The sequence below is a fragment of the Bombus pascuorum genome, chromosome 7 (genome assembly GCF_905332965.1).
Source record: "Bombus pascuorum chromosome 7, iyBomPasc1.1, whole genome shotgun sequence".
NCBI classification, from domain to species: domain Eukaryota; kingdom Metazoa; phylum Arthropoda; class Insecta; order Hymenoptera; family Apidae; genus Bombus; species Bombus pascuorum.
In genome coordinates, this window is record NC_083494.1 from 15171153 (window position 1) to 15193615 (window position 22463).

The window sequence follows — 22463 nt, forward strand, 5'->3', positions numbered from 1 at the left end:
CAACACGTAATGCAGTCGAACAGCATAATTCGTAGCAGAAACGTACTTACCTAGACGATATCGGTGATCGTAGAGCTAAGAATTCGTTGGAAATCGTCAGAGAAAATCGCAGCACTCGCCGTGCCACGGAAAGTATCATAACGCTAGAAAGCACGCGCCTATGGCGATCGTATTTTGTCCAGGCACTGACCCGGATGACGACGACGGAAGGCTGTGATTGAACGCGCGAAAATCCCAAACCGTTTTAAAGGTTTACAACAGCAGCCTCGAATTTTAACTCGGTGTATCCAATTGTTTCCAGGTGTCTAATTGTAAGATTAGCGTACCTGTTCGATACCTGAACAGCTCCTGAAAAGATCAAAGGACAGGAACCATCGTTTGCCTAGCCCTTAATTACACCTGTTAAAACGTCGTGCACTCTGTTAATCAGTTGCAGGTGCGAGAGACCAATTAGCCGATACTCGAGAACGTCTGTCAGAGAGTTCGATCTTAATCGTTAGCATCGGCCCAACTGTTGGTCGGCTGCTCGAAAAAGGAATTTCTGTCCACTCGACGAACTTTCCGAAGCTCGTTAAAAAGAGAGGGTGAAGGGGCCGGGGCAACGAACCAGGCAAACGAGCCAGGGTATCCAGAGAGAGAGAGAGAGAGAGAGAGAGAGAGAGAGAGAGGAGAGAGCAAGATCGGCGGCAGTTTCCTTCGACGCGCGTCCGGGAGCGCAGCCCTTTAAAGCTGATTAGCCGATGTTTTATATAAGATTCGATCTAAGTGGATTTACTTAATGCACTTAAAGCGAATCTGACCGCAGCCTTAAGGAGCTTCGGCCACACGCGACACCGAGCGGAACTGAGTTTTTCAGACGCTGACGCACCGAAACGCGACCCTCGTTCTCTTTCTTAAGATGCTCTACGACCACAGCTCGTTCTCTTGCGCGTCCTCCTTCGGACACCTCTTAGCCGACTATGCCGATCGATTCGCAGTTCGTTGATAAACGACAGTTCATTACGACGGTAGAAAACTGTGATAGGGGACGATGATAGTAATTGGTAACGATTAACAACAATTTGCACTTACTTAGGAAAGTTAAACGTTGACGTAAATAATACACGCGATACGAAAATAGAAGATTAAATTGACTGGCGGTGGTTGACCGAGGAATCGGATGACAAGTCTGCTGCGTAATGTAAGTTACAAAGCGGGAAGGTATATCGTTAAAAAGAAAATGTCAGAACGAATACGTGCGTCCATTAAACGTAAAATATTATGAATATTAACTTTGTGAATTTCCTTGCACAGATTAAAAATATCGTTGAAACGTAATAATTTGTTCAGTTTCGTTTTTATTGGGAAAAAAGGAAGCGAAAAATGACGAAACAGAAGGTTACAAAAATGCGTACACCTGTTATATATCTAGCTGTGAAAAAGACGATAACGAACGAGAGAAAATTTTGTTTCGTTGGTTAGTCGTTCCTTAGCGTGATACTTTTTAAACAACGAATGAATTTCTATATTTCTTCAGATATTACTAGTGTCATTTAGGGGGAATTATTTTTGGTCAGAGTTCGTTATTTATTACAAAGCAAGATTAGATTCTGCAACGTACACATGGCATGCTACAATATCGCGTTATAATCGGCCACTGAAACGTAAGCAATTAGTGAATTTCCTTGGACAGATTAAAAATATCGTTGAAACGTAATAATTTGTTTAGTTTTGTTTTTATTGGGAAAAAAGGAAGCGAAAAATGACGAAACAGAAGGTTACAAAAATGCGTACACCTGTTATATATCTAGCTGTGAAAAAGACGATAACGAACGAGAGAAAATTTTGTTTCGTTGGTTAGTCGTTCCTTAGCGTGATACTTTTTAAACAACGAGTGAATTTCTATATTTCTTCAGATATTACTAGTGTCATTTAGGGGGAATTATTTTTGACCAGAGTTCGTTATTTATTACAAAGCAAGATTAGATTCTGCAACGTACACATGGCATGCTACAATATCGCGTTATAATCGGCCACCGAAACGTAAGCAATTAGTGAATTTCCTTGGACAGATTAAAAATATCGTTGAAACGCAATAATTTGTTCAGTTTCGTTTTTATTGGGAAAAAAGGAAGCGAAAAATGACGAAACAGAAGGTTACAAAAATGCGTACACCTGTTATATATCTAGCCGTGAAAAAGACTATACCGAACGAGAGAAAATTTTGTTTCGTTGGTTAGTCGTTCCTTAGCGTGATACTTTTTAAACAACGAGTGAATTTCTATATTTCTTCAGATATTACTAGTGTCATTTAGGGGGAATTATTTTTGGTCAGAGTTCGTTATTTATTACAAAGCAAGATTAGATTCTGCAACGTACACATGGCATGCTACAATATCGCGTTATAATCGGCCACTGAAACGTAAGCAATTAGTGAATTTCCTTGGACAGATTAAAAATATCGTTGAAACGCAATAATTTGTTCAGTTTTGTTTTTATTGGGAAAAAAGGAAGCGAAAAATGACGAAACAGAAGGTTACAAAAATGCGTACACCTGTTATATATCTAGCCGTGAAAAAGACGATAACGAACGAGAGAAAATTTTGTTTCGTTGGTTAGTCGTTCCTTAGCGTGATACTTTTTAAATGACGAATGAATTTCTACATTTTCCTCAGATATTACTAGTGTCATTTAGGGGGAATTATTTTTGGCCAGAGTTCGTTATTTATTACAAAGCAAGATTAGATTCTGCAACGTACGCGTGACATGCTACAATATCGCATTATAATCGGCCACTGAAACGTAAGCAATTAGTGAATTTAATTCGAAGCTTATAATATATGCGCATTCGTATCTGCTAATTATTATGCCCTTGCGTGTAATTCTATACTAATACATACTAATACGTATTATATTCCTATATCTAGTCATATTTTATATATAGTAACCAGATTATACATTCAAATCCTATAATCCTTGTACAATTTCTACAAAGACAACGATTTTACCGCTATCTTATACTGGGTGTATCGCGCCTATCGCCTGATCGAGGAGAATTAAACGATCATAATTTTCCCATCTTACTGAAACATTCGAAGCACTCGAGCAACGAAAACGACGAACTGCCGAAGACATACAAAGGAAATAATATAGAAAAGGCATTATACAATGATTACAAAAAGTATCGACGCGTAGTTTTATCTTCTAAGAATTTAGGAACCAGGTTCTTTTTCGTTTTCATGTTAAACATTTTCCGTAATCGTACGAAAGCACCATTTTACGATACAAAAGTTGATACACTCGAAGCTAATTAATTAGCATGTAAATGCTGTCATAAATATGTATGTACAGTGGCGTGTCGATATTCTTTCTAGCCACTCTGTATATGACGCATACAGTAAAACGAAAATATCGCGTTTCCTATGGAAATTGTCTACGAGTATCTCAAGTAAGTTATACAAAGACAAAAAGCATTTTGTAGTTGCACTATGCACCGTCGAGACAAAGCTGCAACCATACGTCTGTTAGGTTGCTCCGTGTAAGTTGTGTCTACCAAAGTAAATCAGCGACCAGTTCGATTCGCAAAGATCATCCAGCCGCGTTGTGTCTCTTTCGTGAAAATCTTCGGGTTCATCGTCGAAAGAAGAAGCTATCGACCTATCGCATCTTTCGCGACTTGAAAATTTCTGATTATTTTTCGTGCGCACGGTTCTGATCGAAAGAGATGAAAATCTGCTCCTAGTGGATCTATCATTGTAAAAGCTCCTGAAGGACTAGTGAAATTGGTATATGTAATACGTGAGGAAAAATGGTAACAAAAGAAGCAAGATATTCGATGGATGATTTTGAAGAGAATAAGAATTACTCTAATACACAGTCATATTTTATATGTAGCAACCAGATTATAGATTCAAATCCTATAATCCTTGTACAATTTCTACAAAGACAACGATTTTACCGCTATCTTGTACCGAGTGTATTACGCCTATCGCCTGATCAAGAAAGATTAAACGATCATAATTTTCCCATCTTATTGAAGCATTCAAAGCACTCGAGCAACGAAAATGACGAACTACCGAAAGGATAGAAAGGAAATAACGTAGAAAACGCATTATACGTAGTACGAATAATACGCTACGTTTCTCCAACTTGAAATCGTTGTAAGATTTAATAACCTACATACAAGAAGAGAAGAATATAATATTCCTCTCAGGCTCGCAGCCGTAACCCAATATAAAAGGACGGCAGACTGCAGAGAAGATAGCTGGGATAATGCTTTGCAATTATTCGGCCACAATCATGCCAGCGGAATGAGAACAGCTAGAAACGAGCACACGATTACAAATACAATACGTAACGATAGCAAGTCAAGTTATATTTTTGCTCATTAACGTTTATCGTTACTTGAACGATTTTAAAAATACAGACCGTGTCAGTAATGTGGAATTTTGATGAATCGCTTACACGGCGAATATATTTCAAGTATGTTACGTTAGTCGAGCAATTTTCCATTCGATTATATCCATTTTCCTATCGTTGATAAATTTGTTTAATTCGTACGAACCGTACGAAATAATTGTTATCGATTGTCCGGTTTCAATTTTACGTTCAAACAATTATTAATAATTATCGTGATTTCTCAGTGATATTTCATACTCTATATATTTTACATTCGTGTTTCGATCGTTGTATTTAACGTTTACTTACCGTTAGATCGTCGCAATACGAATATTTGGCAAAAGCACGATCCGTTCCGAACGTTTTTGAACGAAAGAAGAATCACCGAAATCGATACGTGAGAATTTTTATTTCAATCCTTGCAAATAATCTTGGCAACAATTGGAAGAAATTTATAGTAGAATCTATCGACGTTTGTTAAAATTTATACTCACGAAGGAAAATAGCAGGAAATCGAGTCCCCGCGTACTTCATTATAAAAAGAGAAAAAAGTGTTATTGCTTTGAGACAATTGCCTAGCCAATGAACAAGTAAAATACGAAAGCTTTCTGAACGAACGAGAACAGTCAAGTGGAAAAATGACATAAATCTCTGAAACTATAAGTACAGAAATTTCGAAATAATCTAATATCCGCGTGTATGTAGAAATTTACTTTTATAAAAATGTATAGCAATCTGTTTTATATAATAGATGGTCTAAAAATCAGTTTCCATGGTTCTTCCAGCTAAAAAACTATTTCGAACAAAAGTTAATCGGCTTTCAGTCGAGTACAAATTGCAATATTATGAATCTAAAAAAAAGTCTTGCTTCGACGAAGAGTCAAGGTCACCGCCATTTTTTTTTTTTTTAAACGGAGCAATGAATTTTTGTATACTCCGTTCGATGCACTTTCTAATTATGCATTGTTCCGTTTAAAAAAAATAAACGTCACTGTGACTCTTCGTCGAAGTCAAAATGTCGTTCAAGTCCGCGCAACATTGTAATTTGCAACCGATCGGTAGCTGATCGACTTTCCTTCGAAATATTCTTTTGTCCGACTGTCGTAAACGATTGAAAGATCGTGGCAATTGATTTTTAGATCATCCTTTATACGAGTTTCTTATTTTACGTTTTTATTTGAACCCGTAGATCGTTCGAGTTTAAGCGCTGCGAGAATACAAGCGATAAAAGCATAGACAATAAGAAATACAAGAGTTACCTTCTATGGTCGAGTCTGAGTCGTTGATCGTGAGTCTAAATGTTAAGTACGAGAGTTAAAAGAGTGGAGCTCGGTGGTTAGAAAAGTAAACGACAAGGGTAAACGGAAGAGAAACGTAACTGGAGATCCACTGCAGCTCGGAGAGGAAGAGCTTTGAAAAATAAATAAATGATATAATTTATTTATTTATTTTTCAGCTTCGCAGTACAGGAAAGAAGACTCGGCTTACGTATTTCTAACTCCCATTCGTTGCCATACTTTAATTAGGTCATCCATCACGTTCAAAGGTCCACACCCATCCACACTCTCATCCCCTTTTTACATATACCAAATTAAACATATATACCTTTATTTCTCTCAAGCTACATACACACACATACTGTGCAATATTTAGCCCATGTACTATCGCAGTAATGCGCTTTCATATTTAGCGCGATACAGATTTCCCTATTAAAGTTTGACTTTAGCCAAAGTTTCGGTAAATTGAACATTTTCTCGTTTGTACCGCGTTCCCTTGAACTTCTCAGCTGTTAGAGCACTTTGGAAATTCGAAATAGCTGTAAAGCAAGACCGCGAAAAGCGACGTTCATTATGCAACGAGCTAATGGCAGAGAGTATTTCTTGGAATTTAGTATTTCGTTATTTGTCAGAAGTTACTCATAAATTATTCCCATGCAATCTCGCCAGACCTATAGTACACGTAACTTTGTATCGATTAGGATACAGGACCGAGCTACGAATTCTCCGAATAACCCAATACACGTCTAAAACGATCTAAAATAGAGCTACCGATAACATTCTCGGTGCATATCCACGATATCGAGATATCGTTATTGTTAAGGTTATTCAGTGGATGGAATTAAAGAAATGCGTGGGCAAACTGCAAGGTATTGAAAGTATATATATTGTGAATAGTAAATTACAAAATATGTGGTACTATGTAAGCCGATCCAGATCCTCTCGCTAGCAACGTTACCCTGAGACTGAAACAACTGCCGAAACCAACGTCGAACGTGTACCGCTTATGGTCTTTCCTCGACGCATTCTTTTGTCTATGCGCTTTCGAAGACCTTAGGCGCTTGAGGAATCGAAGACCAGATGTAGAGTTTTCTCAGAAGTGACGATCACTTCAACAGTTATGAATAATCTGATGTATCAAATTTTCCAGCAAGCAGCTCTTCCATCAAACTTTACTTAGGTTCGATCGTATCGAGACCAACGACGATTGACTTAATCCGTTTGTATTGGCTTGGCAACTAAGAGATTTTGTCATTAGGTGGTAATGACAAAAGCCGCAACACCGCTTAGTCGTCGACCCAATAGTTCTTGCTCGAAATCAACATTTTAAAACGCTTGCACATCCGAGGCGCTTGGAAATGCAGGAAATGTATTTTGAAATCCTATATCGTAAAGAAGGATAGAAACTTTTCCTACTTCTACGACTAATTGCATTTCTATTTACAGACATTCCCTTATTTACTTTTGCAATTTTTCCCACATGGCAGATTCCATTTCTTTGATCGAGGGATTTTCTATAAGATCACAGGCGCCAATATCGAAATTACATTTATCTCGAGAGAAAAAGAATTGCGGGTTTCGTGGCTGAAAGATTTACATTCAAAAGCGCAAAAGTTTCTTACTAATATGATAATAAAAATATATATATATAAGTAATATATTAACGATGTTAGTCGACTAGGAATTTGTAGTACACTTGGGAAAGCAATTTGCTTTTCTATCGATTTTAAGCGGCTTTTTACCAAAATTGCAGGAGACAAACTATTAGCTTGTCCAAGAAGTTTCTTCCGTTTTGTAAGGAATTAACAGACGCACGACATTTTTGGTTTTATATTATTTTATCGAATTATGAATACGAGCCGTTCTCTAAACAAAATGTTCCACCGAAACAAAATGAATTATACGTAATTCGATAAAATGATATAAAGCATCTGTTATTTCCTCAGAAAACGAAAGATACTTTTTCGACGATCTAATATACTTTCTCGTTGCAACAATCCCTTCGATCGTACTTGGAAAATAAACGAAGTTGCATGGAAATTCGTGGTACGTGTCGATAATTAATCAACGATCGTTATAATAACGTTTCTGGTGCAGAAAATTCTCGATTTCGCTGCAGATTCGTAGCGCACGAAAGTAGCCAAACGCGTATCGATTCATACGCGAGGAATTCGACTACGATTTTGTACTGTGTTTCGTGTATCGGTCGATGTTAAATACAAATACCTAAATTTAGGTCGTCGAGCTAGCTGTTAATTTATAAGCACCGGTGAAACTACTTCACGTCACCGTCTGTTATCCGAATGGCCCTTACGGGTGCTCTGACGATTTATTAACACCGTATTGTTAAAAGCTCTCGAAGCGTTCACAAGCAGAAGAGAAACCGGCGTTGCAACCAAAGGGGTTGTTCCGTGGAAAAACAAGGCGAGTTCCGTTTCGTTCTCAACCGTTCGCCAAGTTAATAACCACGCGAATCGACTTCTCGAACAAGACTTACTGGTCATTAATCTTCGCGTCGAATCTCTCGACAAATCTGCCAGAAAATCAATAAATACGAACTTAACGCGCCTTTCCCGCGTGCTTTTCATTTCCCACTTCCTTCTGCAAATACATCCACGTCCTGCCATGCCGAGTTCTTTTCAATTCGCGCGGCCATTACGAAAAGAAATTTCGAGAATTTCCTTCACCTTTTTCGTTATTATCTCTTCTTCCAACTACTGATTTTGGGAAATTTGAAAAAAATAAATAAATACAATTATCATCCCATATCCCTGTGATGAATTATCAGTTGGAATGGCAACTAAGTTATTGCGGATTTTGTCATAAGGTGGTATTGCAAAGTCCGCAATCACTTAATTGCCAACCCAATATTTTCTCAAATTATAGAAAGTCGTCATCTCTCCTTCCAACTACTGATTTTGTGAAATTTGAAAAAAATAAATAAATGCAATTATCATCCCACATCTCTGTGACGAATTATCAGTTAGAATGGCAACTAAGTTATTGCAGATTTTGTCATTAGGCGGTATTGACAAAGTCCGCGATCACTTAATTGCCAACCCAATATTTTCTCGAATTATAGAAAGTCGTCATCTCTCCTTCCAACTACTGATTTTGTGAAATTTTAAACAAAGAAAGAAATAAATGCAATTATCATCCCACATCTCTGTGACGAATTATCATCAGAATTACCAATTAGGAATGGCAACTAAGTTATTGCTGATTTTATCATTAGGCGGTATTGACAAAGTCCGCGATCACTTAATTGCCAACCCAATATTTTCTCAAATTATAGAAAGTCGTCATCTCTCCTTCCAATTACTAATTTTGTGAAATTTTAAACAAAGAAAGAAATAAATGCAATTATCATCCCACATCTCTGTGACGAATTATCAGTTGGAATGGCAACTAAGTTATTGCGGACTTTGTCATAAGGTGGTATTGCAAAGTCCGCAATCACTTAATTGCCAACCCAATATTTTCTCGAATTATAGAAAGTCGTCATCTCTCCTTCCAATTACTAATTTTGTGAAATTTTAAACAAAGAAAGAAATAGATGCAATTATCATCCCACATCCCTGTAACGAATTATCAGTTGGGTTGACAACTAAGTTATTGTGGACTTTGTCATAAGGTGGTATTGCAAAGTCCGCGATCACTTAATTGCCAATCAAATATTTTCTCGAATTATAGAAAGTCGTCATCTCTCCTTCCAGCTACTGATTTTGTGAAATTTGAAAAAAATAAATAAATGCAATTATCATCCCACATCCCTGTGATGAATTATCAGTTGGAATGGCAACTAAGTTATTGCGGATTTTGTCATTAGGCTGTATTGACAAAGTCCGCGATCATTTAATTACCAACCCAATATTTTCTCGAATTATAGAAAGTCGTCATCTCTCCTTCCAATTACTAATTTTGTGAAATTTTAAACAAAGAAAGAAATAAATGCAATTATCATCCCACATCCCTGTAACGAATTATCAGTTAGAATAGCAACTAAGTTATTGCGGATTTTGTCATTAGGCGGTATTGACAAAGTCCGCGATCATTTAATTGCCAATCAAATATTTTCTCGAATTATAGAATGTCGCCGCGCGTCTTTGATTTATCAGATGCGCTTCCAAAACGCGTATCCATAGTTCTATCGGATTTTTCGCAATTTGCACAAACGATAACTCGTTTCGCTCGCTCGTTAGTTAATCAGTATTTAACATCCGAACGCTGCATACTTACTTAGTAGCTTAACGCGCGAAACATTTGGAACAAGGGGCGCCGAATAGCGAAATAAACCGGCATTCTCATGAATTTATGATTCGCGCAATTTATCAAACCACTAGGCTGAATCGCATAAACTGCAACGTATTTCCCGCTCCCTTTTTCGTAACAAACTCTTTGGCGCATCCAGCCGTTGGATACTGGGACTCGGGTGCGTTGCGCGAGATTTTCATTTCCAGCCACTCGATTAATCGTCGCTAAATTATCGCGGGGCGTGAGTTTCGCGTGAGTAAATCATTTGCATTCGCTTGCCATTCGGCGTAATAATTGCGCAATCGATTCCGTTAGCGTATTAATACGCAGTTCGATTAAAAAGGGCGAGACAAAAAAAGGAGAAAAAGCAGATAAAGCGGATAAATAGAGGAAAAGAAAAACTAGAGAAAAAAATAGGCAAAAGAGGGGCGGACGAAAAAACGAGAGAAAATAGCGACGTGAAAGGTGACCTTAAAAGAATCTGCGTCAAAAATGAAAAATGCATTGAAACTCTTTCGTCCTCATTTACTCCGTCCTCTATTACCAGAGCATTTTCTCGTACGCCAGCATGGGGACAAGGAGCCGCATTTAAGCGACGGAATATCTTTTTTCTTCTTCTTCTTTCTCTTCTTTTCCTCCTCTCTTTCCTTCCCTTTTTTCTTTCTTTTTTTTTTTTTTTTTTTCTTATTCCGTAAAAACCAGGCTTTACGGCGAGAAATGGGACCACGGGAAATGAGGAAACATCGAAAAGCACGGCAGATCTTTAACTGTGCGTTTCAATCGTGCGACACCGCGTGCCTTTAGCTACGTGGCGAATCTAGGTGAAGATCGTAATTGCTGTTGAGTACAAAACCGCTGGAATATCCAGAAAAACCGATGTGGCAGCTTCAATGAATTTTCGGTTCACTGCGGTGATTTGATTCTGATATTCAACCCGTTGCCGACGAATAAAAGTTTTATTCCGATCGCCAATCGAAATATTTGTGTCCGACAATGGGACAATATCGTAAAAGAGACGTACGCGAAGAACGCGTTGAACGAAGTATAGGATTCCTTTATTCGTGTTTGAAAAACTGTACATTTAAGGACTTAAGAATGAGTACATCGAGTATAATCGTGATTTGTTCGATGATTTATAACAATTACGTAAATTGTTCTGAAATTCTGAAATTCGTTTAGAAATTTTGAAGAAAGAACGAGTTGAGGGAATATCCAGAAGAAGCGAATCAATTGGATAAAATACGCGAGTTTCGTAACTCTTACTAAATTTCCTTACGACGTTTTTTTGAAAAATATTTCCATCAAAAATATTCATTTCTCGAAGCTATCGATTTTCATATTCTAGATGCTAGGTAAGTCATCGAAGTTTCCGCAAAACTTGGTCAGTTTGTCATAAAAGATATAATTTAGAAAAAACGAAGCTGACACCCCGCTGGGGGTAGCCACCCACATGCTATATTTATTTTTATTTTATTTTATTTTTTTTCACCAATAAGATATAACACTTCAAATGTCCTTCAGGACAAATTGTAAAAAAAAACCAAAATAAAAATTAAAAAAAAAGTTTGTCATCTACGCATCGACGAAAGGCTTGTGTCATTGGACCGAACAAGTTGCTCTCCCTGGTTTACTTCAGATATGATAAAAATCAGAAGATCGACAAAGTCGTAGTCATCGTACTATTTATCCGTGACTTTCGTTCGTTAATCAGACGATCTTGCCTATTTCGTATTCCGTGGTCGTATTCCATGACCAAACGGTGCGACACGTCTTGCCAGTACGAACTTTTCCATCTATTAGACACGATTCTATTTCGTAGTAATGGCGACGAACGAGCACGTAAATTGAACTGTCACACGGAATTAACGTTAACGAGAAAATCGTTCGCAAATCCGTTTCCCGACTTACGTATTTGCAATCTCTTTGCTTTGTCTGTGCCTCCGTAGTTTTGCCTATGTTCGTTCGTGCGTGATAATTTGCGCATACACAAGGTTACTCCCCCGAGATAGGTGCGCTTTGAAACGTTTTAAAAGCGAACGCTTCCTAAGGACCGTGCTTCTTTTTTTCCACCCCGGCAAAAAAAAACACACCGAAAGTTGCGCGGCGACGCTCCGACACTGTTAACACTTTGCCAACCAGAATTTCAAACTAACATTCTTATCGAACGTTACATAAGGACGCTCGGAGCAAAATTTCCAACGTGAGTCAGTTGAAAGTCGATTTACAGTCGTTTTACGACCCGATGAAATCCACGAATTACGATCTCGTCGATAATTATTGCATTTCTTAAGCTAATGTTCTTATCGAACGTTACTTAAAGATCTTAGAAGAGAAATTTCGAATGCGACGAGTAAAAGATCCTTTCGTGATCGCCCGTAAGTTGGCGATTAACAACGTGAATTACGATTCGATGTGTATAAAATTAACAATTGATACTGGAACTACTACGGTAGTCAAAATGACCAATTCGTAATTTTTCATAAGAGTTTCGTAAACGTATAACGTTTTAGTGCGGTTTTAAGAATTCGAATGATTTTTACAAAATATACGAACAAGTAGTAAATAATTTATCTTTTTGAATTATACGTTTCCTCGTATACACCTTTCGTTTTAATTTCTCTCGTACAAGCTCCGTTCTCTGATGCCTGATATAGTACCTATGTAATATAATACAGCATCTAACATAGTCTTATTCCAAGAATTTCTACGCGAAGAAATCTTCACTCGTTAAACTCGATTCCCGATCAAGAATCTAGGCGATTAGATAAAAAAAAGAGGAATTGGTATCGTCGCATTACGATATATGACATTAACGTTTAAAATAGCCAGGAAAGTAGCGAGGACAGGATATCGTGAAATATATAACGTCAGATCGGATTAATGCCGCTTGGTCGCATGGAAAGAGCGTTGGAGTCCAGTAGGCGGTTATGTATCGCGTAGTCCTCGAACGAAAGCAAACACATTCTCGTAACGTCGAGCTGTCGATCGTTACAGAGCCGTACACGGTATAATGCACTCTAAATGAACGCATCAAGCATCGTGCGGTGGCATCGATCGAAGCACCATGAACAATTTGACAGGTAGCACACACGGCTTAATTGGCAAGCATTTAAGGGGAATTTCCACGGGACAGGTACACCGTGGCTACTACATCGATCGTGATGCGCGTTGCGCGTGACATTTGCCGCTTGTTCGACGAGAGGGTAAAAAAATAAAAATTGTCATCGAGACTAGTCGCGAATAAATTGTCCGAGGCCATATATTCCAATTAGTCGTATGTCTACGCGTTATCTGTTCTATGTTTCTTCTATTTCATTGCTAAATTGATACAGGTACTCACTTGGACCCGGCAGACCATCAAGACGCCCAGCAGTGCGGGCACCAGCATCCCCTTCATCTTCCTTCGTTTGGTCGTCTCTCTATAAAACTCCCCGCACGATGTCTATGTGTGTCGTTTCGATTTCAGGCCGGTTACGATTCCCTGACTCGTCTCGATCTTCTACGAAAAAACGACGACGCACTGACTGAACAAACGGCAGAAACGTTGCTGAACAATTTGCTGTATGTAAGCCACCACTCACCCGCCGTATACGAGAGCACAGCGTACTACTGTGACACTGCTGCTGGGTGGGTCGCTTCACGAGAAATCAAGATGGAGGTGAAGCGCGGCGCCGGTGCCGCTGAAACGATTCGACCAATCAAAAGCTGTCACTAGATGACCGCGCCGGAGGGTGCGTTCACATGCGCGCAATGGTCAGTCGATAATGTAGCGGGAATATCGTGATTTTAAACGGTATTACATACTTCGAACGTAATTGTCAACTTTCGACAGATTTTCCGCCGGAAATGTTGCTTTCAACGAAACATCTGACTGCTCTATTCTATCCAGACTACTAATATTAATCGGTGGAATAACTTTTACACGAACCGATGAATTAAAACGAGTATTTCGAAATTTTCTTGTTTTATTTCTGACGTACAATATCACTTTTCTAATTAAAAATAACTAAACTAAAGTACAGTATTTTTGAGGAAATACGTGTAATCGCGATCTACGATGCATTATTTAGATTAGGAAAATTGTATTTTAAGAAATTTAATAAAAAAAGAACCGTTATAAATTATTTTCTAGAAACGAGTTTACAAACCACCGTTTTTTATTTATAAAATCACCTTGAAAATGTTTTCTGCGATAGCTTTGTTTTCGTGCGCGCGTGCGCGCACGTTTTACAGAATTTTGTGATATTTAAATGTAAAGTTGGAAAACAAATTCAACATACGAAAATCCAGAAAAAGATGTGTATAATATTTGCGTTCGATCTTCGCTCGAAACATTCGTTTATTTTCTGTGAAAATTTCTCCCGTTTTTTTTTTTTTTTTTCACTAAAAATTTACAACGTCGATGAAACGTACAAAATAAGAAGAAACTGAAATGCCGAATCGATATATCGCGAAAGTAATTTACACTATAATTAAGATATCCGTGTATCGTTAAAATTTAATAAGATTAAATTGATAACATTAGTATCATCGAATAATAATCGCGTTTTAACATATGTAATAAATATTGACCGAATCGTACAGTACTCATTACCATTCCGAATACGTATACGATTAACAACGTATAATTGCATAAATATTCGCTTAAACCATAAATTCAATCCATCTATATTTCAGGCGTTTCAAGTATTTAATAGGGTGAACCGAATTGTCCAGCCAACGAATAGAGAACTGGCTAATACCGAGCGATGAGAGAATTTGGCGCGTCATCCGTCGCAGTCGACTGACACCTCGGGTTTCGATTTCAAACGAGGAAAAAAAAAGAGAAAACCAGAATAAACCTAGTATCCGCGTTCACTATACGTGCGCATGATTGAAAGGAAACATCGTCGAATATTTTTAAGGTCGTTCGATCAGGTTGACGATTTAGAGAAATTGCGCGTTACCGAAGAATTTGAAAAGTTTGCTTTCGGATACCGTCGTTTATTATCGCCTACTTTTATCTAATTCGGATGATAGGAAAAATTCTTCTTCGTCGATTTCCTTGATAATTGATCTATCTGGCCATAGCTGTAGAAGCACGTAATATTAAGTTAGTAGTAGTTAATGCGTTAAAACACGAAGCAATGATTCAGTTGGACGCGAACCTTCTCCAGCTAATCCACCCGCAACGATCTAGTGCAGCAATGTAATCGACATTTGTCACAAATAGCATGTCCATTATAAATATTGTTGATGTAAATATCGTTATGATGTGTTTACGATTACCCGATAGCAGGCTAGCCTAGTGCAATATAACGTATGAATCATTCTAATGCAATTGTATGCTACGATAGTCGTTAATTATCCTCAGAAATGGGTGCGACTAAGGAAAAAGCGATTCGATTCGAATTATGTATCCGCCGATGAACATCCAAACGTTAAAGATGATAGAGTTGTAATGTTTCAGGGGCTACTACCTTTTTACTGTGCATTTACATAATATCGTCGCTAATACGGGTGCGTAATAGCCCTATTAATACACAAAGTGTAATATACAACGCTACGACATCGTTTATATTCGTCTCTAATACTTTCATACGTCTATAATACGTAATGAAGGCGAGGCCAAGAGGAACGGCGAGGTACACGAAGACAAAATCAAACGGTATAGAATGAAATATCGTGAGCGGCATATATATCTGCGCATCAACGACTCTTTAAACCGGACGAATTGCCAACACTGTTTCGTTGCATCCGCTCACTTTCCGGTTCTTGTCGTTTTTACGGTTTAGAGAAGCGTGCACGTAAGTATGTACGCCTTAACAAACGTCTCTTGACATTTCATTTTTGTTAACCAACCGCATACCCCGTGCGTTCGACTTCTCTCTATTTTCCGTCTAAGCCATCGGACCCAGAGAAATTACACATTCCGCGTGGCTTCGTCTGTTTTTCTTCCTCCTTACCCCGCTAACCATCTCTGTCCGTTTCTTCCTCTTTTTTTTTTTTTCAGAAGAGTATGAAAACGCACGAGCAGATAGCCTTGGCCCATACCTTTGCCCGTGTGTCGGCCACCGTACCCACCGGTTACCCTGGAAACGGTATCGATTTCAACCCTCAGCTATGCAGTAGAAACCAGCGGCACACCATGGGGGTCTCTTCGTCCCGAGTTTCGACAAGACAGCCCGTTTAAACTACCCGATTACAGCAGCCTCCGTCTCTATTACCGCCTTACGTTTCGTTTCGCGTGCTTCAGAAAATCAGCCCGCCTATAAACGTCAAAGTAGCTGAGTGGATGGGACGTCGTAAAATCGGCGAAATTTTAACCAGAGCTATCTTTTCATCGCCGCTGATATCCACTTTCGCACGGCGATTAATTCTTTCTTGTTTACCTATGCTAATATAAAATCTCCTTTGTACAGGATAGCAACGATAACGCGTTTACGGTAGAACTATGGATGATTCGGTCGAGAAATAAGAACACGGTCGGTTGGTACGCTGCGATAAATACGGTTGGAATTATTTTGAATTATAATTGTGCGTCGAGTTCAGGCTACCTACGCTGTGCGCGGGTGGAAATTTAATTAGTGTATAAAATTTAGCATACGTTATTTAGAAGACGTGGCCATAACGTTTAATGAGAACAAAAGGGTTGGAAATGACGTTGCGTTTCTTTACGTAGAATTTTAATTTTAATTTTAATACTAGCACAAATTTCAAAATTAAACAGGTCGAGAGTATTAATTAACAACGATGGGCCACTCCGTTTCGCTTTTAGACTGTTACTTTTATTTTTACCGTGCGATTGATACTCTTCTAATATTATGCGCTATTATCGTACGCAAAACGACCAAATCGAATTAACAACAAGCCGATCGATGAACGTAAAAATATCACCCGGTTCATCTCTTCGTGGTTTCTATTCCTTGGCAACTTCGTATAGACCGCAAACTTTGTTCGCCGGTACAGCTTTGTCTGCAAAGGTTAAACAGATTTTATCATTACGAAAGTTCAAAAATGTAGCCAGCGGAAATGTCAGCCGCCGTCGTAAATTTCCAGACAACGTTTTCAAACGAAAATCAAGGCTCGCGCTTTAAACGACACGCAAGCAAATTAATGTACCGATCATTTTTGGGTACGCCAGATTAAGGTTGTTCATTATGTCGACAAATTCATTTAGGGATTTAGATAATCTAGGATTAAAGGCCTTCTCCTCGGCCACCGTGGTTACCGTTCTACCAGAATAATCGTGGGCAGGATACAGTCTGAAATTTGCTGGCAGCGTAAAGATTTTCGAATGAACCGAATTGTACAAGACTTCCGGGGAGCCACCCTGTAATGCAAGAAAATTGCAAAATATTAATTTCGTTAAATACGAATATGAAGCAATGAAATGGCGTTTCTCTTACGACACGTACGCGTAGTGCGCGTGAATTTACGGATTTTTGACGAAATTTGGAGCAAACTGTTTCAAGTATCAATGTATCTACGTCGGCTTTTAAACTTGTTAGCGTCTAAATAAATGATGCGCCCGTGTATGCAAGAGTTACCGTGTACGATATTGAACCTGCGCACAATTTTACTTCAACGTTTCCCGTGTAAAATATCGTCGCCAGATTTTGAGACTAAACGGGCCGCACCATCCCCTTGCGGTTAATAAGTTAACCACGCTACGTAAAACGCGATATTTAGGACGTTTTTGAGATTCTTCGTGATACCGCGTATTAAACAACGATATTATGTCGAACTAATTCGACGCTTTTGCATAAATTATAATTACCAGGCTCTATAAGAACAACTAGGAACGATTATAAATCCGTTCTGAATCTCTACATTTCTACAGCATCGTAAGATTTTTAAATTATAGTCGTATTCATATCTTATATCACATTTTACCGTCGTAATTTTAGAGTCAGAATTATGAACTTATTAAATTATTAACTCGTGAACTCTTTTATTATAACGTAGGTATCTTTCTTTCGCACAAACCTGGAAATCTGTTCGTCCACATCCGCGTATCAACAAAGCATCGCCTGTGAATGTTACACCTTGTTCGTAGCATACGTAGGTAACGCAACCTGTTAAAATACGAATGTATTGATTATGAGCTGGCTGGCATTCCGATGCATTGGGATACAAATTCATTGAAAACTTGCGGTTTAACCCTGCTGCGTTCGTTACGTCATTTTAGATCTAATTGATATCTCTCTAACGGCACGAAATACCTGGTGTTTCGAAGAAAATACATTACGCACGATCTCTCGTTTCAACTTTACGCCAAACGTCTCTACGCAGAAGCAAAATTCTCTCGTCGAATAAAATGTCCGCGTATTTATGAGCAGTGGCGTTCATTCTTAAGCACGAGTACCTGGTTTTAATGTGACGAAAAAAGAATAGCTGACCTTCGGTGTGTCCGGGAGTAGGCAACACCAGTAAATTATGCTTGCCGAAGCTTATTTGGTCATCCGGACTCAAGAGTATATCAGCCTTAGCGCCGCTGCTACGTGATATCATTGACTGGCAACCAGGTAACAAACTCTTCAGCTTTCCTGTTCCGGTGATATGATCAGCGTGCATATGCGTATTTACTGCAAAAGGCGTTTATCCAAACGGTTATCAGTGATCATGTGCACACACGAGAGCGCTCTTTGTCGACCACTATCGTCCATCTCCTTCTCGCCATTCATTTATAATACAGCGAAACTTTGATTATTCGAAGTAATTAGTTACAGCAAAACCGGATAATCGAATTACAGGAAACGTGAACAGTATTTCGAGTAAAATATAACCGCAAAATCGAGATTCCGTTGTATTAAAAATCTCAGGCAAGCGATAGCACTTGTCGTTGAACGGTTTCCACGGACGTTTTCATTAATTTTTGTAAGAGCTAACGATAAATATAAAAGGAGCGCCGGAGAGCTCCATTTAAATTATTAAGTTCGTCAATTAAATCGGTAAGAACTTAGAAAATACGAGAAGGAAATTACGAGGCAACGAATCGAGAAAAATGATAATGAAGACGCGGAATATGGTAAAAGTTCCATTTGAATTTACTTTGAGTCTTACTGCGGTCGTAAGTCTATGTCCATTGGATGTTTCGTCGAACTGAATGAAATTAATATCTTGAAAACTGTTAGAAGTACGAACAAATTTCAGAAAGACGAGTTGCAACGTCCTTACTTTTTTAATAAAATTATATCCTTCCTTTCAAACTTTCCTCCGAACTTTAAATATTTCTAGTTAGAAAGTTATATTCTAAAAACAGAGAAAAGATTAAACAAAGAATCATGGTTTTTACAAAACATCAGATTTGACAAGAAAAGCCAATCTGTGCCAATATTTTCATTCGTTATTTTCACAATACGTTACATAAAATTGAATATCGCTTTTTCCAGCTATCTGTCTTAATTGTATTAATATTCATTCGTTACATAAATTTTGTCTATAATTTATCGTTATGCCGCTCGAAACTTTTGTCTATTTCTATTTATTTTCGATATGTATGCAGCTCCATTCGATTACGCGAAACATCCAGTACACGATGTATAAAGCTGTGCTCTTTGACTTTTTCAATAAGCCGATGGCCATATAATTACATGTTTTCAAGAGACTGTTTTTTTACGTTTTAGTTCGTATAGAAGACTTCGAGTGGCAATTTGAACAATTAAGCGCACGGTTTCCTTAATAATACCGGCACTTCATTTAAATTATTGAATTACCGGCTGCTGTACTCGCGCTCAATAGACTGCAGTTAAGAAGTTTTAACCGACAAGAACGTTTTTGACCTATTGTACCAGCAGATATATCAACGCGGTACATTAAATCGTTCGAGTCTTTGTTTCATCGTACGCGATCTTTAACTGTCGTACATTTCTCCGGTGCAATGTAATCAGATTGAAACAACTGATGGTTAATTTAGTTGCTCGTTCCTCGCAGTCGGAACAAATCAACCGAATAATGCACTTAAACACACAGCTTTTACGTCCAAACAAGATTTGATGCGCTTCGCTTCTCTACAAGGTAAACTGAAAATCATGGTAAAATTGAGAACAATGGAATTGTTCTAAAAGAAACGTACCTTTATGTACGCTACAATATTATAAATTTACAAGAGGAAACGCGTTTCGAGAGAAAATTTTCTCGTGAAATTCGATGCTTTTTTTAACTTGACATGAATTGCAATTACTTCAACTAGTGGATGTAATAGTCGAAACAAACGATAAATGGCAATCTTTTGATTTTAACGAACGACTAATTTGTCGATCTTTATATTTCGAAACGACGAAACGCGAGTGCTACGAATTATATGCAAAGGCTGTGTCAAATATATTTTTAGAGGGATTATATTTTACGAAATATTTGCGACGACAATAAAACGAACGGTAAAATGCGCAAACCGGTGATTAATATAGAAATATGAAAAATTATCACAGCTGTGACACGCACCACTTTTTCACCGTACCCTCCGATTATATCGTTCAACGCAATTTTCGGTCCTTAAAAAATCAATTTTCATCGAACCGGATAGTTAATCTGTACTTCATATATGATTCATGTATGATTCATGTATGATAATGCTTGATTGAATATCGACTGATTAAATTTCATTACGATTCTCTGGTATTGGTACATATTCGCACATAATGGATGTAAATTTATAAATCGATATGATAGGAAAGAGCATATCGTAATATCACAATGATTAATTTAAAGCTAACTTAATCATTTACATATTGGCAGTGCGACGAATTCGATTAGTTAGTAGCACGAACATGTAGATGTGTACGTTGCAATGAAAAATTTACGGCCTCCCGTTAGCGCATCCCTGTTTGACAGCATTTTTACAAATATCTTGACCGATATTACTATGTACGAGCACAAAGAGTAATTTTTTCGCATATATTTTTAGCGAAAGACCAGAAAGCATTATAACGAAAAGCGTTCAACTTTATTCCAGCTGAAAGTATATTCACCCTCGAATAATTTTCAAAGTCGTTTCTCGAGAATGAAAAATTTGTTCGCCTGGGAAAACATATTCCGTGAATCCAATTTTATTTTCTGTGCAGCAAAAAATGGTCAACCTATTTCCGGTACTGCCGCGAATTTCAAGCAACAACGAATGGAGAATGATTTCTGCGAACGTGATTATACTCTCAACTTACTAGCATATTTTAACGTTAATCCCAATTCCTGAATAATGGTTTTATCTCGTTCTGCCCATTCGATGACCGGGTCAATTAAGATCGCGGTCTTATCGTTGATGTCGGCCAATAGATAAGTATACGTACTGGACACGGGATCGAACATCTAAGAATTTCAATTAAAACTTGTTAAAATGGGATTCGAAAGTGGTAAACTGAAATTTATGCAAGATTTACGATAGACTAGGATTATTGATAAAATTTATGTATATATAATTATGTATATGCAATGACAAAATGAAAGTATTGGTATAGACGAAATTTACCTTAAAATTCTACACAGTTATATAAAGCATAGGATTCTTTATCAAATTATTCTGTGGGACATCGTTTTTAGAAAAATCTACATACTGTGTAATTACGTTATCGATAACGAATAGACTGCGAATTTTTATGGGAAATTTGAAAGAGCAAAATTGCACAGAAAGCACTTACTCTGAAAAAACGAATAAAATATCTAGTAATACTCGATAGGTAAAATAACGTTCTACCGAAACTCTACTCTTTCAATTGTATTCTCAAAAATATGAATCTGCATAAAAATCCGCAATCTAATGATGAATAATTTTATTGTAATTGCACGATTTTACATAATTTCACGTTGCACGTAAGTTTATAACTTTGTATAATTTACAATAATTCCTTTACGATAAAAGCCGTTGAAAATTATTACTTACCGGTTACTGTGGATAACGATTAATTTGAAGTATTTGTATATCGAAATACTATTGAAAATATCCTTACTATCAAGAAAAATGTCATAGCTACAGTCGTTACGTAATTCATAAAATTAATAGTAGAGCAATAATATATATTACAAAATTTAAATACAAATAACAAGATTTGTATGAATCATAAATCAAGTTAATAAAAGAGTAACATTCAACGTAAAATGCTCAATTCGTAAAAATTGATTCTCTGAAACTGTTAATACGTAAGAAATCGTCAGATGTCGCTACAACCACAACAACAGAACGAAAATCTGCGCAGTTATTGACTTACTTGACGAAAAAGAAAATCTTTCGAGAAAGGGATTGGCTCCGTTAACGCTACGTCCTTACAATAGGGATTCATAGTGATTAAATTATATTTAGAAAACGAAGATTTTAGATACTGTTGACACAAAGTTTTAAACATATCAAAAGTTTAATGGAATCTCTATTTTATGTCGTAGGAACAACGTATTTATGTTCTCACTTGTAACTACACGTTCAGCAGCGCTGTTTGTCAAAATCAAAATGACGTCATGATTAAAATAAAATTCATCTTTGCAATTACGTTATCTTTATCAAGTATTTAGTTTGTATTTTGATAATATCAGTAAACTTTGTAAACCCTTCGTTTGTATATGTCATGAAACTTACTATAATGTATT

General features: G+C 37.5%; 2 protein-coding genes and 1 long non-coding RNA gene across 9 annotated transcripts in view; 1 reads left to right on the plus strand and 2 right to left on the minus strand.

Moving 5' to 3' along the window:
• The window catches only part of LOC132909296 (amyloid-beta-like protein), a 52206-nt gene extending 38613 nt beyond the window's left edge, over positions 1 to 13593 (minus strand). For 2 of the 4 annotated variants that reach the window (XM_060964055.1, XM_060964053.1), the window contains exon 1: positions 13249 to 13530. In XM_060964055.1, coding sequence (XP_060820038.1) covers positions 13249 to 13305 — 57 coding nt within the window. In that variant the 5' untranslated portion in view covers positions 13306 to 13530. Of the gene's footprint in view, positions 1 to 13248 lie in introns of all 4 variants that reach the window. The other 2 variants (XM_060964052.1, XM_060964054.1) reach the window with 2 other exon arrangements.
• A 1993-nt stretch (positions 13594 to 15586) lies between these two features.
• On the plus strand, positions 15587 to 16368 carry LOC132909340 (uncharacterized). Its single transcript, XR_009658525.1, has 2 exons — positions 15587 to 15694; positions 15901 to 16368. It is a non-coding gene; the product is annotated as an uncharacterized LOC132909340 (long non-coding RNA).
• A 285-nt stretch (positions 16369 to 16653) lies between these two features.
• Positions 16654 to 22350, minus strand: LOC132909320 (persulfide dioxygenase ETHE1, mitochondrial). Of its 4 annotated transcripts, none has more exons than XM_060964100.1 (6): positions 22286 to 22350; positions 21050 to 21194; positions 18290 to 18475; positions 17877 to 17965; positions 17010 to 17220; positions 16654 to 16862 (listed from the first exon to the last, which is right to left on the minus strand). In XM_060964100.1, exons 2-6 carry the CDS (start codon positions 21192 to 21194, stop codon positions 16807 to 16809), a joined length of 687 nt encoding a protein of 228 aa, XP_060820083.1. In that variant the 5' UTR covers positions 22286 to 22350; the 3' UTR covers positions 16654 to 16806. The 4 variants fall into 4 exon arrangements, with proteins under 4 accessions (XP_060820083.1, XP_060820079.1, XP_060820082.1 ...); XM_060964096.1 differs by having other exon boundaries at positions 22091 to 22315; XM_060964099.1 differs by lacking the exon at positions 22286 to 22350 and adding an exon at positions 21766 to 21980.
• Between the last annotated feature and the right edge of the window lie 113 nt (positions 22351 to 22463).

Bases quoted from the DNA above. Each gene is read 5' to 3' on its own strand.
- LOC132909320 (XM_060964096.1), bottom strand. From the start codon at position 22,225: ATGTTTAAAACTTTGTGTCAACAGTATCTAAAATCTTCGTTTTCTAAA. The intron at 21,195-22,090 runs GTAAGTCAATAA...TGAAATTCTTAG, and splicing joins AAGATTTTCTTTTTCGTCAA to ATGTTCGATCCCGTGTCCAG. The intron at 16,863-17,009 runs GTACATTAATTT...TAACCTTTGCAG, and splicing joins GGCGTACCCAAAAATGATCG to ACAAAGCTGTACCGGCGAAC.